The sequence below is a fragment of the Notothenia coriiceps genome, unplaced genomic scaffold, assembly GCF_000735185.1.
Source record: "Notothenia coriiceps isolate Sejong01 unplaced genomic scaffold, NC01 NC01_scaffold00003305, whole genome shotgun sequence".
Taxonomy (NCBI): Eukaryota; Metazoa; Chordata; class Actinopteri; order Perciformes; family Nototheniidae; genus Notothenia; species Notothenia coriiceps.
Genome location: NW_011336006.1, coordinates 185858 through 201958, shown reverse-complemented (window position 1 = coordinate 201958; position 16101 = coordinate 185858). Strand labels below are relative to the sequence as shown.

Below are 16101 nucleotides of genomic sequence, written 5' to 3'. Positions count from 1 at the left end.
GCCATTGGTGCTACGATTATTGTCTAGCGCTGACACAATGTTGATTTCTGTCGGTGCGGTTGTGACGCCGGTAAACACAATGGCCGAGGAATACCCATGACGTTATAAACTTCCTCGCGACCTGCCCGCAAAGGCCCCACTATGCTAACGAATTTAAAGAGCTTTTCTACAACCAGGTGGAAGAGAGCTCTCTCCTGAGAGGCTCAAATAACCTCAGCTCAGTGAGGTTAAGGCACACCTTGATATGATCATTATAGTTATTATGAGACATTAGGGACTAAATGAAAAACAGGTATAAAATACTATATGACAGTAACTAAAACGTTGTTAAAAATAACAAGAATATAGTTTAAAAGGGGAGTGATTTGTAAAATATCCAAAAAGAAAAATCTGCTTCCAGTTCTGTTTCAAATGGGTGTTGAAAGATGTATCCATAGATCTCCTCATGTTGCTCTCAAAGTGCACCAGATTGATGCTTTTAACTTCAATATTTAAAAAAAAATCTTCCCGGGGGAGCATGCCCCCGGACCCTCCTAGAGCAGGTTAGGTCCACCCCCTACTTAAATCATGTTCACATGGATAGGATACTAAATACATTTGCACACATCTTGTGTCCATATCTTTCTGTTTTGGTGGTCATGCCACACCGTGCACATGCATGCATGCGCAAATCATGGTGAGATATCTGGTTGTTCTTTGCACAGCATGAAAGAAAGGCAAAATGAATGGGCTGTGATTTGAGTTTTTTTAAGCAGAGGTTGATTTCAATCATTTGTACGTCCCTCGGAGGATGTTGTAAAAATGTAAAGGAAAAAGGTTCCCCACCCCTGCTCTAAATAATAATAAAACCCTTGATTTATAACTTAACATCTCTGTCTCTATTGATCTGAGTAAATTATAAAGAACAGTTAATTTAAGCATTATAGCACAGGCCTTTGTCAGATGGTATGTTACGCTGTTTTTTTCTGCTTCGAATAGTTCTCTCTTTTTTCACCATACGTGTGTTTGCATCCCTGTATCTGAGTTAACTGAAGTTTTGATTGTTAGTATAAATAGTGCCCAGTTGTCTTCAGCCAATTAGTCAAACATTTGAAGAATCTCAGCTATTTCAGTGTGGCATTTAAACGACTGTAGGGACATGAGTTTCCAATGTAGATGACATTTTCCATAGATGATTTTATCCCTTACTGATTTAGGGTATGCATTAACAAATACGGATGGTTATTGCCCACGTTTCAACACTTATGCTCTTACTTATTCCCAGAAAAATAAGCTGAAAGATGTTAATTTCCTTTTACAACATTACAATTTAAATGTGTGTTGCTTTTCAAACAAAGCAGTGCAGTATTGAAAACTACTTGCCTCTTTTTTTCAGCTGTAATTGTTTATTTTTTGCTTTTTAGATGACCATTGTTTGTGTGGTTAACATGAAGATAATCCGTTTTATTTCTGTTCCAAACCAAGAATAATTGTTTGTTTTGCTCTCTCTTCTCTTCCCAAAATGCTCTCATAAGAACGTACTGATTGTGGAGGTAAGTCAACCGTATTTCTGCTCTTCTGTTTTTCTTTTCCACCAAATAAGCCTGTTGTTTTTCTTAGCCTGGATGGTTATCCAGGTCAAGGCACTTAAAAGTCTCATATTCTCTTTACAGGACCTGAGTTCAACTTCAGGAAACTTTTTAAGTTGGCTGACCTATATTTGGGAAATATGATCATAAACCTACTCTTGTTAGCCTTGAAGGAGAAATAATGACATTTACAGGAAGGCCATCATTGTGGTCACTGAGTCATGGTTTCTCTCTTTATGTAGACATTGCAGGATTTTGAAGCAACGGTCATTAGTCAGTGCTTAAGCATTTGTGAATATGGTCCTGCAGTTATTGTATTATACTTTATTTATTTTGTTTAAGTTGCTATTGTTTTGATTACCTTTTTAATAGTTCTACTATAAATTATGAACACATCTACATGAGTAACAGGATAATCTAGTGCTCTTTCCACCTGTTTTTACACTCATATCCTGTCACAAGTGAAAATAAATGTTTAGCATAAGTGTGTTGGAACAATACTTTCTATATGAAGGGCTTGTTGACCTACATTTACATGACAACAGAGTTTGTGTGTCAAATATCACATGTTGGTTTTAAATTCCTCTTTTTCAAGTGTAAGTAAAGTTATTTTAGAGAATGCTCATAAACCGTTATGTAATACAAGTACAGTCCGACCAACTTCCTTTTCACTTGTACTGCAGTGTAAAAATAAGTCTGTTTTTTCATCTGCATGTACTTCTTGGCAAGCGCTTTCTCAATCCAGTTTTCTTTCAACTTTTCTTTTACAGGCCATTGTGGGCACCGGAAAGACAATGAAGGCTCTCCTGAAGCATGTTGAATCCTTCAGTCCCAAATTGATCAAAGTAGCAGGGTAAGTTATACTCTAAAGACCTCAAAACCAAACTAGCACAGTTTTCCTCTTTGTGAATCACTCAACATCCGCCTTCCAGTCTAGACAGAAAGAGGGAGACAAAGAAAGAATAAGTGACGCAGGTTACTACTCTTAAATTTAAACCTAACTGGTAGAAAGAGATATCTCATGATAATGTCTGCTTTTTTTCCCTCCCAGATTGCTGGTTAAGAGAGTGCCACATAACTCAACATGTCTTCCTGACTGTACGTATCTGACCAGCCCTTTTTATGTGTTCATGAGTCATGGGTTTATTCTCACGTAAAACAGTCGTTGCTGATTGTTAGTCAGTGAGTCTTTGGACCATGGAAATATTTTCTATCAATATTCCACTTTGTCTTTTGATTTCAGATGTCGGCTTTGAGATACCTGATCGGTTTGTGGTTGGATATGCCTTAGACTACAATGAGTATTTTAGAGACCTAAATGTGAGTTGGTGCTGTTTTTTAAATTATAGACAACAATGACTCTTTAGTGAAAGAAGTCATTATGACTAGTAACATTAACCATTGGGGGAGTGGCTGGATTAAGGTTACAAGTGAGAATATTATTTTCCAAAACCACTTTTAGAAAAAAGAAATCCAAAAAAAGGAACCTGATTGCTTACATGGACAGTAAACCTAAATAAGCTTACATGAACAGTAAACCTAAATAAGTCCAAATGTTGTGAAATAACAGATTTTTTGAAAAATCACAACAATGGTTGCAAGTTTCCCAATCCTACCAATTGAATTGATTTAACAGGCAGCATTTTTAAGAACTTGTTGTTTATAAAGTTATTGAGAATCTAGAAATACTAAGATTGTATTTCAGTAAAACTGTTTAGATTTGTCTAATAGCAACATAAGCATGAATGTCACCTTTTGTCATAGTTTTACCTTTGTGTGTTAGATTATTGCAATCCAATGAGAAAACACCGTAATCTTGTACACCCTGACCTCAGCTTTCTTACCATACTGTGTCTGAACATTTTCATGTTGGTAATGGGGTCAAGCAAGGTGGGATTTGATCTCCTTTGTTGTTTAATCTGTACATGGATGATCTCTCTAGGAAACTGAACTTGTGTAAAACTGGCTGTGTCATCGGTGCTACTGTTGTCAACCACCTTATGTATGCTGATGATTTAATCATCTTCTCCCCATGCAATGCTGGCTTACAACAGCTTCTGAGGACTTGTTCCCAGTATGGCATTGATTTTAATATTAAGTATAACGCCAAGAAGAGTAGCATCATGATTGTGCGAAGTAAAGAGGATAAAAAGGCTGTATTTTCTAATTGTATTCTCAGTAACAACATTATTCTCGTGTGCAGTGAGATTAAGTACCTTGGTCATTATATTTCTGATGATCTCACAGATGACAAAGACATCCATAGACAACGCTGCAAAATGTATGCCCAGGCAAACATATTAATGCGGAAATTTCACAAGTGCTCTGTAGATGTCAAGGTATCACTTTTTAAAGCTTTCTGTACACGGCTCACCTGTGGAGTAACTACAAGGCTAGAAGCATACACAAACTAAAAGTGGCATACAATGATGCTTTACGGTTGCTGCTGAGGGTATCAAGATGGCACAGTGCCAGCCAGCTGTTTTGTTAACTTGGGGGTACCTACTTGTCAAGCCCTTTTTAAGAAAGTTAATGTACAAATTCATGTGTCGCCTAGAAGACTCAGACAATCATGTTATCTCGATTTTAATTAACCCTGTGAAGAGTTCTACTCGATTCTCTTCCATTATTTGGAGACATTGGCGCAATAGCCTATACAGTGAGCATGTGTGGCTAGCTGTGATTGGACTGATTTTATGTTTTTTATCTGTTTGTTTTTATCTGTTTTGTGTTTAGCTTTTCATCTTATTTATTGATGTGTGTCTTGTCTTTTTGTATGTGATATGGACCTTGAGTCTGAAATAAAGATTGAATTACCATAATTTGCCAAAGCACCTTATTAGTGCAGAATAAAATGGTTTTAATCGAGAATCAATTTGAAGTCAAATTTAAGAGTAATCTTAATCTCATCATGAAGAAGGGAACAATTCACACCCCTTCTTACATCATTAAATACAAATAAGTTTGTACTGAGTTCTATTTCTCCTTTTTTTTCAGCATATCTGTGTGATCAGTGAAAGTGGGAAAACAAAATACAAGATTTAAAAAAGGACTGCAAAAGGAGGCCACTGTCATAGATGTCATCAAACAGCAAGCCTGAACATTTTCCCTGGGATTCCATTCACTTACAGCTGCTATCGTGCCATTTGATCTCAAGCATCCCCTAATTTGTTTTAACATTCCTTCTATGAAATGTGTTATAACAATAGACACTGACGTTTATCTGGTAATCTTATCAAAGCAAGTACATGGTGTACTTTGCTTTTAAAGTAGCCATTTCATTCTTTATGTTTACAGAAGTTATCTGTATTGATAATTGAAATACAAGGAAACTGTGTGCCATAGTTTGTTTGACTTTAACACAAATTTCATCTCAACTTTGTGCCATAGTTTGTTTGACTTTAACACAAATGTCATCTTAACTTTGCTTCTTGTATGCATTGTAAAGGCTTGATAATCATGACCTGTATGAATGTGATACATTTTCTAAAGTCAGTGTGTGATTAGGTAACAAAGGAAAGCTTCTTTTAAAATGACAGAAACAGTTTTAATAAGAAATTAGGGATAGATTTTAACATGTTATTAACGTGTACATTGCCTGTCTGGTATTTCATTACTGTAGTTCTCCTGCTGTCACCTTTAATGCGGGGCAAACACTGAGTGTACTTACTACTTTAAAACTGAGATGTAGTGTAATAGTTATCTAATTTCTGTATTTCCTTTTATAATATAACATGCAAGTAAAGTATTTCAAACATTTACTTTGTCATTTATCAGTTTAATATTATCCCATTATCGGACTTAAAATAATGCACTACATATATTAATACAATTTGTTTTAAGTGAGGTCTTGGCTGGCTACCTCATATGTTTTTTTTAGGCTAGTGATATACCAAAACATATTAAATTGTGTGATTTAAATATGTATTTTTGTGCTATATCATATTACTGAGCTGCTGGGATGTTTTACATTCTAGTGAAGACAAGGGAAACTAGCTCATTGAGGAGTGCTCTTTAACTCCTTAACCTTTTGTTAACTGGTGTATTATTGCATCTTTTTCATTTTAAGACTTGAATCCTGAAGATTGAGGTTAGAAATTCTTTAATTAAAAAAATAGATAGGTTAACTGCCAATGATCTAGTACAGGGAACAATAGAGAGTGGTTGTGTTGAGCTGCAGTGCTCTTTGTACACACCTGACATATGACTCCCCAGACTTTAAGCAGGGAACACAATGTGCCTAAAAAAAACAAAGCAGTACTTTTCATGGACTCAGGCTGGGGATTGTAGTGAATTGACTGACCTGAAATATGCCCTAATAACTAAGGAAAATATGAAGCACCCTAATAGTATTACATTATTAACAGCCTACGTTTTACTTGTAAGTCTTCACAGGAAAAAGTATTCAGATTCCTTACTTGAGTAAAAATAGCAATAACAGACATTAAATACTCTTTTAAGTAAAGGTCCTTGGTAACAGGGAGACACTGGTGAAGAGGGCAACATTGTTAGCTTCTAAACAACCCCATGTTACTTCCCATAGTTATAACTTATACTTTACAATTCCTTTTGTAAGAATTGTTATGATCAAATATGCAAAAGAAGAATTATCTAATGCTAACTTTTGGTGAATCAAGGAGAAATTTGCAGACACAAATGGATTAAGTGTAGTCAAATAAACACCTTAAAGGTCCCCTATACTGTTTTTCATCAATAAATTATAGGTCTCAGATATATACAAAACATGTCTCTGAAGTGTTTGGCTCGAAATACCAAACAGATCATGCATTGTAGCATCCCATCAACCCCACTGTTTCAGCCCTGTTTCAAAAGTGCTGATTCTCTGTCTGTTACTTTAGATGAAAATAAGGAGCCACTCCCAACGCCCCTCTGAGAGATATTTGGTTCTAGGAGGAGATTCAGGTGATGAGATGGGCGGATGTTACTGGCTAATGGTCACACAAGCCAAAAAATCGTTATGAGATCATAAAGTGGCCAAAATCTGATCAGCTCATTTTCAGACAGGTTTTTATATAAATGGATCAGGACAAAAAGAGAGCACGTATTTTTTCCTGAAACTTTCAGAATCTCTTTACACAGAGGGGACACGTGTTTGTGTATAAAATACATGAACAAGTGGAATTTGCACAATAGGTGACCTTCAATGTATAGCCTACTTCGGATGGTTTCATTCCACCAGACTGCAAAAACGTATTATGGAAGCAGAATAGCAACAACTCTCAAAATGGACCAATGCATGAAAACCAATGTGTTGGACTGCAGGGTCTCACTGTTTTGTGTTTGAAATCCTGCAAAACAAAAAAAAAGGCTATAGCTGTCAAATCAATGTAGTGGAATAACAAAACAAGTTCCTTTTGATATGTAGTGAAGTAAAAATAGATCTTATGGAAAAACTCTTTATGGATGACTTTATTGTCATCCATGATGTAGTACATCGTTGAGTGAAATTGTGTTTCTCTGGTCAAAAGAACGCACAATACATTATAGTAGCCTACAATAACAACTATAGGACAATAATGGGGAGATATGAATTCAAGTAGGCTGAACAAATATAAAGTGCAATAAACAAAACCTGTTAGTGTTTCATGAGGATATTGAGGATATATTTTTTTGCACTTTTTGGGGAAGCAGTTCAAAGATGTTTTGTCTGTCAGGTACAAATGGAGTTGGACCTCAATTTACAAGTTGTTTTCCTACTGCTGAAAATTGAACTAGCTGGACAGGACAGCTTTGTGAAAGTCTCCTCCCAAAACTGACCTCTGCAACAAAAGCTGCCAATCCCAAGAACAGGTGGTCCCTTATGGTGGAGGGGAATAAAAGGAACATTTGTCAGACCTCTGACAATCTGAGCACTTATTCTACAATCTGTTCAAGGTTGTGTGTAAAGCACTGTCGTTGTGGAGCAATTGATTTGAATTATCTGCTTTGGGGAGTATGTCAGCAAGATGAGAGCAGAGATTATATGTTGTGTGAACTCACATTCCTCATCCACTGCCATCCACATGCCAGCCCTTCTCGACCTCACTTTGAACCAGGACATGTGACTGTTCGTTCTGCCTTGTTGTTTATATGATACGAAAGCGGGTTGAATTGTTGAAAGGCTAGAACATAACATAAGTGTGTCTTTGTTACTTCCACTTCGTCGTCCGGCAGACAGGGAACGTTTTCTCCCCACATTAAACTCCAGTTGAAACGGCAAAAAAAAACACCACTTTTTACCAACTCAGCTTACTTTTTGCGAACTCGCACCTGATTGGCTCGGTCAAATGCAACCGGGCTTGTGATTGGCTGAGAGCATCCTGTTGACCGAAGGTGGACTCCCAGAGAGTAGGGATCGGGAACGCTGGAAGCAAAAAAATCTCCTGCTCCAAAACGGCACCATGCGCCTCCCCTGTGTGGGTTTGGAATAATCACCGGGAAGCAGTTTGTACTCAAACTATATTAAATTATGACAACGCCTGACCATCTTGCAACTCCCACGCTAAGATTTGACTTTTTCTTGTCGCCTTTATGGATACTGGCTGCCGCTGTTACCGGCCTGTAATGACGCTTTGCAACTACACAGGTAACTTTGTTTAAACTCCAGCCGTTAGCATGGATGCTAACCGCTAACAGCCTGTAGCCTCAGTTAGTTTGGTTGTTGTTTTTACTCACTTTACAAGTTATTTCTCACAACGTGTATAACGCATAAAGTGAGTATGTCGGCTCGTATCGCCTTTTGAACTTTCTTTGTGTCGGTATTATATTACAAGTAACAAAGAAAAAAACGACTTTTGTGTGTCGCTGGAGAACAACAGCTCGACACGCTCTGTTCGTGCCTCAGTTGACCATCAAACAAGAGACTTTCAAATTCACCCCCTGTAACCACACTACCGATGGTTTTATAATTTAAATACAAATCATATGATGACCAAGTGTCACTTATGCTTTATTATCCTGGTCTTATATGCTTGTTGTAACTTAATTTCAAATATGACGGACTCTCTTTCGCCCTGCCTCCCATCTGTAACTAGTCCACTTGTTGCTGGCCATTCATTATGCAGTGTTGACTATCCACGTTGTTGTGCTTCAAGCTGAAGGCAGCAACCTCAAATTGTTCTCGGGTGAATAATGCGGTGATGTCGTGGTTTGTCACCTCTCTGTTTTTCAATACGTCCACAACTTTAAGGTGATATTCAGTTAAGTTAGATTAGCATGTTGCATAATGCTGATTGTCCATCATTAAGCACGGATGGTCTACTATTATGTTGTTGAAATACTAGGGTATTGATTCATGTTGTTTGATCAGTGATAGACGCCATACACAATTAGCTAATTTAAAAATAGACCTAACCCTAAAACAAAGTGCAGTAATAACATATGTCTGTGATTTCTTTCTCTTCAACAGATGGACTAATACATCAAGCAACACAAGAATGAAGCTGTAAATTGGAGAAACTGGAATGATATACTTGCATCCTGCTGGAGCTATTTTTTGATATGGGCGTTCATGGATAAAAGGATTTTATTTGAAGTTGAATGATGGCATCACATTGGGTTCATTCTGAAGATGATGGGAGACAACCAGCAAGATCTTCTTTCTGTGAGGTAAACAACAAGAAGAACACAATTCAAACCTCACACGATGAATGTTATTTGTATAATAATGAATGACATTTTTCAAGTGGGGATCATGAAAGAGATTTTTCAGGGGCTACCGACTCTCTAGTTTCTCTCTCTCTCACTATGGTGTTTGTGGGGGAGTAGTGTGTGTTTGACACTTTGGCCCAGCTGTTTGTTCTTGTAACAACTCCTGCTGGATTGTTTAGCTCTTTATCTCACCAGTGCTTCACTGTTTGGGTTGTTTTTTTATAATAACTGCTGCCAAATTGTAGGTTTTTCTTGTAATCGGCTGGGGTTGGTCATTGTATATTTCCAGATCAAAACCCAGATTTCCCATTGCAGGACAATATTTAATTAGATAATTTTGTTTTAATCAAACTCATCACTGGAGAAAATTGGAGGATGGCAGTTTATTAAAGACCCGTCTTTCAGATTTTTAAGCTGTGACCTCTGTAACGCCAGACAGGACACCATCTGCTCCTCTGAGAGCTTGTCTGAATGAAGACCGTTATGGTAAACTAGTAGGTAGAATAATAGAAGGGCTCCTATTTATAGAATCTGTAGTTTTCTTTCATTCACTAGATTGCCTTTAATGTAATATTCAGCTCGTCACTAAAGCCTCTCTGCTTCTATGTGAATACTCTGTAAATGAGGGATCCTCATGTTGTTACTTCAAACAGACGGACTGAATTGGATTGCAGATCATTGAATAGAGCACATAAGAGCTAGAAGGATAATGTTGTGCTCAACAAGATATTAATTCCATTTGAATGCATCTAATAAGGCGTCCAGAGATTCTTTGAAGTCTAAAAACATAAATAAATCACAATAAACTCTTTTCCTAGTGGAAACACAAGCACATTGATGTTTTTAACTCAAAGCTCATTACTGCAGAGAAAACTACTTTTGCAATTTGGTCTTTTCACGGTCAGACTAAACAAATGAGTTTAATGAATGATACGTAGAACACAATTCAGATGTGTACAGAAAATAACTCCAGGCAAAATAAAATCTTCCTGCGTAGCTTTTAGAAAAAACTATTTTGTATAATACTCAAGAAACATGTTTTAGATTAGTTTTTCTTTTAGAAGTGTTGTACGGTGTTTGGAGAACCTTGGTACTGTGCAGTCGGTGGAAATCCTCCTTTTTAGCAGTCCCTCTCATAAGCCTACCACACAAACCAATTCATGTGCTAATTTTGATCCGGAAACCCCCTGGAGTCTGTGGCCCTGGCATTTTCTGGAAATGATGACACTGTGGATTTAATTAGTGACTTCAGAAGTGTATGGGTTTCTTAAATACCTATTCTGTAACGCGTGTTGCCAAGAAAAACGTGTGATTGTCTTAGTTGATAAAGATTGGTCCAAAGACGTTGATAACAAATGGATGTGCCATATTTTTATTTCAAGAAAGGGAGAAAATTTGTTACAAAGAGAACTAAAACATGAAATAAATCAACTAAGATCTTATTTTTTTTAAATAAAAGTACAACTGTAGATTGCATTATAACAGCAAATAATATATAATAATACTCAAAAAGTGTGTCTATTGTATTGTTCTGTAAAAACATTAAGGACACTGTCCCCATATCTTCTCATACTTTTCTAGTCACGCAGTCTTTTCTATTCTTTTGACCTGTTCACAACCATTGTGACCATTGGTCCGGGAGATGATTGTTTCCTATATTGCATAACAACTTGATAGAAACAAATATATTAGTTGATTTAAGATTTTGGCCTTGGGCTTTTGCTAGTGTATTGTTCTTTCCTTTACACCGGAGTGCGTGTCTGCTTTATCAGCTGCTTCGTGCATGGTGTTCAAACATTGCATCAGAATCCAAATAGCAGACAAAGTGGGCTTAACGTCTCCATCCTCCACTCAGATTCCTAGACTAGATACTTATTTTGCAGAACACACTGGTATAGATATCTCTATACAACAAGGATTGTATCACACTATGGATTAATTCATGTGTCCTCCTATATGATGAGTAGACTTTCATGATTCATAAAACCTGCCCCTTAGTTGGTTATGCTCCAGTAGAATGACAGAAATGAGAGTGTAATTAACTACTGTTCTGGATCATGAAACATGATCTATATTTAGCACTTTAAGGGGCTATCGATAAACAGACCCCGCCTGTCCCCGCAATCTTGGCCTCATTAAGGCTCAGCTTTATCTTATTTAGTCCGTCTGCCTTTTACAGAACCCTCTGTGAAGGCATCATATGGCTAACCGATGGCTATCGGAAGGAAACATGTACTTTCAATTTGATAGAAGAAGTCTGTTACTTCCTGTTGGCTTATGGTTGGGTCTGTGATGGCTCAGGGGGAAACATAAGAGATGGTCTTCTATGTGATTCAGTTTTTCCTCCTCCCATAGTTTCTGTGCTGTAAAAACATCCATGTTATCTCAAATGGAACGGCCTGTGACGTTTTCTGTCAATTGTTTAAATATCTCCCTTTGTAGTTTGAATCATTAACTGAAGGAGGTTATTTAGAGAGCTGACTGCGGTTTTACTTTCATCCTTTTACTCAATCCTGCTAAATCCTTTTAAGGAATTTGACGGGTTAGAGATGTTTGGTGTTGGCAAAACAATGCTACCAATATCTTTGGTTAAAGCTAACATGTTATACAAGCTTAATATGAACCTATTTACAAGTCAGTAAGCATTCATTGTACACATTTAACAAAGCTAAAATGTGCGAGATATAAGCAAACAGCTGTTTTTTGTTTTAAATCTCTCTCCTAAGGAAACCAAAAGCATCTGTAATTTCCTCTCACAGATGAGAGTGGGCTGTATAAGCAGTCAAGTCTACATTTCGCTGTAGACAATTCACTGTTGTAGTTCTTTACTCTGCAGTCTCATGCACGTGGTAGATGGGCAGCTTGGCGGCACTATAAAAGACCACATAAAGAGTAGAAATTGTTACAGTGTTTAACTAGGTATAAATGTTCTGTAATTTGGATTAGATACTTACACCCAAGTCGCTCCCTACAGCAAGGGACAACAGGCAGTTTCCCTCAGCAGGTGGCCTCTTGTAAGACTGCCATGAATGTGTGTGAATGGGTGAATGCTGACTTTTATATGTAAAATCACTTTGAGGGGTCATAAAGACTGGAACACTGCTTGCAGTCCCTTTGACACTACCATTGCTATGTCTTTCTGCTTCTTTTGATGTACTGCTTGAATGCAACAAATTGCTTATTCTACTCAAATCAAATTAAAGCTACTTGTTTCCAACATTCTTTTATTGCACACATTGAATATCAAACTGAACTCAAGACACCAATACAAAAAACTGAGAGTAAATTACCATTTTAAAATGCGGTCTTCTACTGATCCCCTTTTAGTGACTCAATAACTCTTAATGTCTTTTCATTATTATTTATCATGCTATGACAATACATAAAATGATATATAATGCAGCTCTTTGAAACCCACATTATGAATGTAGATATCAGTTTTGGTGTTAATGTTACAGAACCACCAGGCAAGTTTGAAAATCTTGTTCTTTACACGATGATCCTCGGAATAATGTAATGAAAAGAGGCCAAACTTCAAAACAAAAGTCCTGCATGAACAAAAGCCAAAGGACTTTTTTTTACTCCCGTTTGTATGTTACAACTAGAAGTGTGGCTTGAAGAAGACATACACCACGGCCCACATCGACTGAGTAATGATGCCCCTAACCTTGTCTTGCGCTACAGGACTGGAACACCCAGGTCTCCTCAGTGTCCCTGTATCATTAGCTCAGGCTTTTCACAGTTAAGTGCTTGGTTTAGACGGGATGTGGTGTAGAATTTGGCAGCCCACAGAGAACTAGGTTTCTTTACATTATAAGACTTGTCAGATTTTTTTTAGAGCAGCTGATGTCATGTGGTGCTTGTAATGTGTCATTTGGTGATGTCAGCAGAGGCTTTTAAACACACAGGCCGTGCAGTGTGTGGTTTCATGGTATTTGTTAAAATGAACAAGGTAGAATTTCTTGTTCTTATACAGTGTGTAACTAGCCTCTAGATAACAACATTTGTGGTGTGTAAACAGCTGTGCATGGACAGTTTTTTCCCTCTAAGATGTCTGATGTTGGTGGTTAGTATTGGTTTTTCTGGCATGTAAAGGGGTCATTTGTGTGTTTTTGAAGTGGGGTTGTATGGGGTACTTATCCATAGTGTATTATCTACAGTAGATGGCTGTCGGCATCCACCCAGTTTGGAGAAATAGACAGGAGTACTGCATGAAAGCTAATAAATAAAATGCTTCGGACAGGGCTGGAAAAAATATTTTGTGCACCAAATAATATCAATTGATCAGTTGAAGAACATTTTCACCTCTTTACCCCTCCAGTTGGGGAACTGAAGCTATTTTGCCCATCTTTACTCTTGCCAAAACCACCTGACTTCATTAGAAAAAATCATTTGAACACCATTTTTTTATTTGACCATATGGCCATAGTTTGGTACATTCTAAAAACATGTGGTGGATATATCCATTTGATAACGTAGAATTGCTTTTTAAATGTAAATGCCAGTTGTCCTGGCAACACCTGATCTGTTGATCTTTGCAAATACTGACTCAAACAATGGCTACAGCCCCAGTGTTAGAAAACCCCCCCATGAGCCTTGGATAGTGTTGTTTTGGTATTTATTCATTATTTGGGGATGTTGTTTGAACCGGATGAGGCTGAACCATAGACTGGGCTGAACAGATCCCAGAAAAAGACAGTCTGTTTTCTTCCCAGCTGCTGTCTGCAGCTCTCTGCTACAATCACATTCATTCAAACTCGAGGATTTGCTATAAATAGATTCACTTTCACTTGCCTCAGTAAATCCTTTTAAATACCTCGGCAATGTGTTTATTTTGTTTAGTAGATGTCACTCAAACTGGAGTTACCAATGCAAATAGGCAACTGTTGGAAAACAACACAGATTTATGGCACACAAGAATAAGCCCCTATACATCAGTTTTTATACACAGGCACTTGTTTGAAGGATTAATACATTGTTGGTTCTGCTGTTTTGGGACTCACTGGAATCTGGGCGTGGAAATGCGTGTTCCCACTCTGAGACGTGGTCACTGCTTGGATCCAATAGATATCCAGCAGGAGAACAAATGCCTCCTGAAAACCTTTTCCCAGCTGCCTCGCCCAGTGCAAATATAAGTCTGGCATTCTGGTGATTCATAAATGGGTGAGAGGCATTCACTTGTGGGCAGGAGGGAATCGGCGTGTGTTTTGATGTGGGTTTTTCTCTTTCACGTGCTCCTTCTTTGTAAGCCCTTTTTAAAAAGTAATCTCAAAATGTGCTCCCTTTGTATGTTGATTTTCTTTTGACCTCTTGTCACGGTTATTTCAAAGCATTTTGAATCTTGTCCATCAGGTTTATACCAGAGTCTGACTTTCTTCTTCGTCCTTTTATAATATAGGTTTTTTTTCGTTAGAGAAAAAGGGAAACCATGAAGGAAATGTGGGTCTGGAATGTATTGACCTGGAATGTCAAAACAGTATTAGCTATGCAAGTTGCAATGATAACAATGCTTGGCATGTGCCTGTCAGGAGGCCCACACCCCCTTCTGTCCTCCACATTTAAAGATCAGAGAGTTGGAGATCGCCCTCTGCTCAGGCTGCTAAATCAGATCCAGTCGACCGGGATCGGCCTTCCCCCGGAGTCTAGAGGGGAGCAATGCAGGCATTTCAAACATTCAGTCGATCTATTGTCATATCAGCACAAGTACTTCTCCGGGTATTGATTTCAATGTTTTCTAGTGGCGTGAAGGCACCCAGGACTCGTACAGACACACTTCAACAAGAAAGTGCTGGTATCACAGAACAGCCAAATCTTGGTTATGCACAGTAAAACCTGTTTTGCTAGTCTCATTAAAATACATGGGTGTCAACTGCACCTGCAGCTCTATGTTCCAGCCAACCACTGTAGCACTATGACTCTATACACTTCGCATGTTTGAACTCTTTTATGTGTTGAAAAGCTCCGGGTGCTACTTAAAATGCACTTTGATCCAAACAGTTTATGCCCCTGCCTCTTTCAGAAGCACATGGTTCAAAAGCAGAACAAACTGTGGTGGCTGAGAAGCAGTAAAACACAGTGAAGAGAGTGCATTAAAACATGCTTTGACTCGGTTCACAGCTCCAGGCACACACTTTATTTCTAATGACCCATTGAGTGTGAGGCTGGATGTTTATCCTGTGACATTTCTCAGAGTAATTGGATGGGGGCAATTGTGGTTGTATGTTGGTTTGAACAAACTGTCGCTCATGATTATTTTGTTTAAATGTGGTCTGGCCATTTAATACTCCCCGCAACAGCTGAATCAAGTGGGAGAGCTTTTCAGATTTATACATTTTTAACATTTTACAAACGGGTCAGATAAGTATATTTTGTGTTTTTAGTTGTGCATCTATCACCATTAGACAGTAGTCTTGTAAATCCTTTTGGCTATGTTAACATGCTGGTGATTTACTCTGATTTTCTGACATTTCACTCAACATTTCTGGCCAGGCGGAGATATCGTAAATGCAAGCTCATCAAATTCCTCTCATTGTGGGGGGAAAGTCTATGCTTCATGGGGGGGGGAGGGTTTGTTTGAGACAGGGTGAGGGGAAAATCCTCTTCTAGTGTGGAAATACAAGAGTGTTAGAGCATTTATAGGTGTTCATGAAAGTTGTACTGGAACAGGGAATATGATATGGGGGGACCTGAGTGAGGGGGGGTGTTGCTGCACGCACGATTTTACAAAGGCGTGCGGCTAAAAATAGCCAGTAAACACAGGGGTGGGTGTCCAAAGCCCTGAAGCCTGAAATGCTCTACACTCCAGCTGTGAAAATGGGAGACTGTTGTAAACACTGGGCAGCCTATACCGTTTCTAAACCATGTCCACCTTTGATGATAAAAC

General features: G+C 38.1%; 2 protein-coding genes across 5 annotated transcripts in view; both read left to right on the top strand.

The window, feature by feature from the left end:
* The window catches only part of prtfdc1b (phosphoribosyl transferase domain containing 1b), a 10808-nt gene extending 5481 nt beyond the window's left edge, over nt 1-5327 (top strand). The window contains exons 5-9 of the mRNA XM_010766329.1: nt 1515-1532; nt 2339-2421; nt 2620-2666; nt 2812-2888; nt 4566-5327. Coding sequence (XP_010764631.1) covers nt 1515-1532; nt 2339-2421; nt 2620-2666; nt 2812-2888; nt 4566-4613 — 273 coding nt within the window. The 3' untranslated portion in view covers nt 4614-5327. The remainder of the gene's footprint in view (nt 1-1514; nt 1533-2338; nt 2422-2619; nt 2667-2811; nt 2889-4565) is intronic.
* A 2618-nt stretch (nt 5328-7945) lies between these two features.
* The window catches only part of arhgap21b (Rho GTPase activating protein 21b), a 36774-nt gene continuing 28618 nt past the window's right edge, over nt 7946-16101 (top strand). For 3 of the 4 annotated variants that reach the window (XM_010766327.1, XM_010766326.1, XM_010766324.1), the window contains exons 1-2: nt 7946-8154; nt 8977-9176. In XM_010766327.1, the coding sequence (XP_010764629.1) occupies nt 9108-9176 (69 nt within the window). In that variant the 5' untranslated portion in view covers nt 7946-8154; nt 8977-9107. Of the gene's footprint in view, nt 8155-8668; nt 8758-8976; nt 9177-16101 lie in introns of those variants that run through there. The other variant, XM_010766325.1, reaches the window with a different exon arrangement.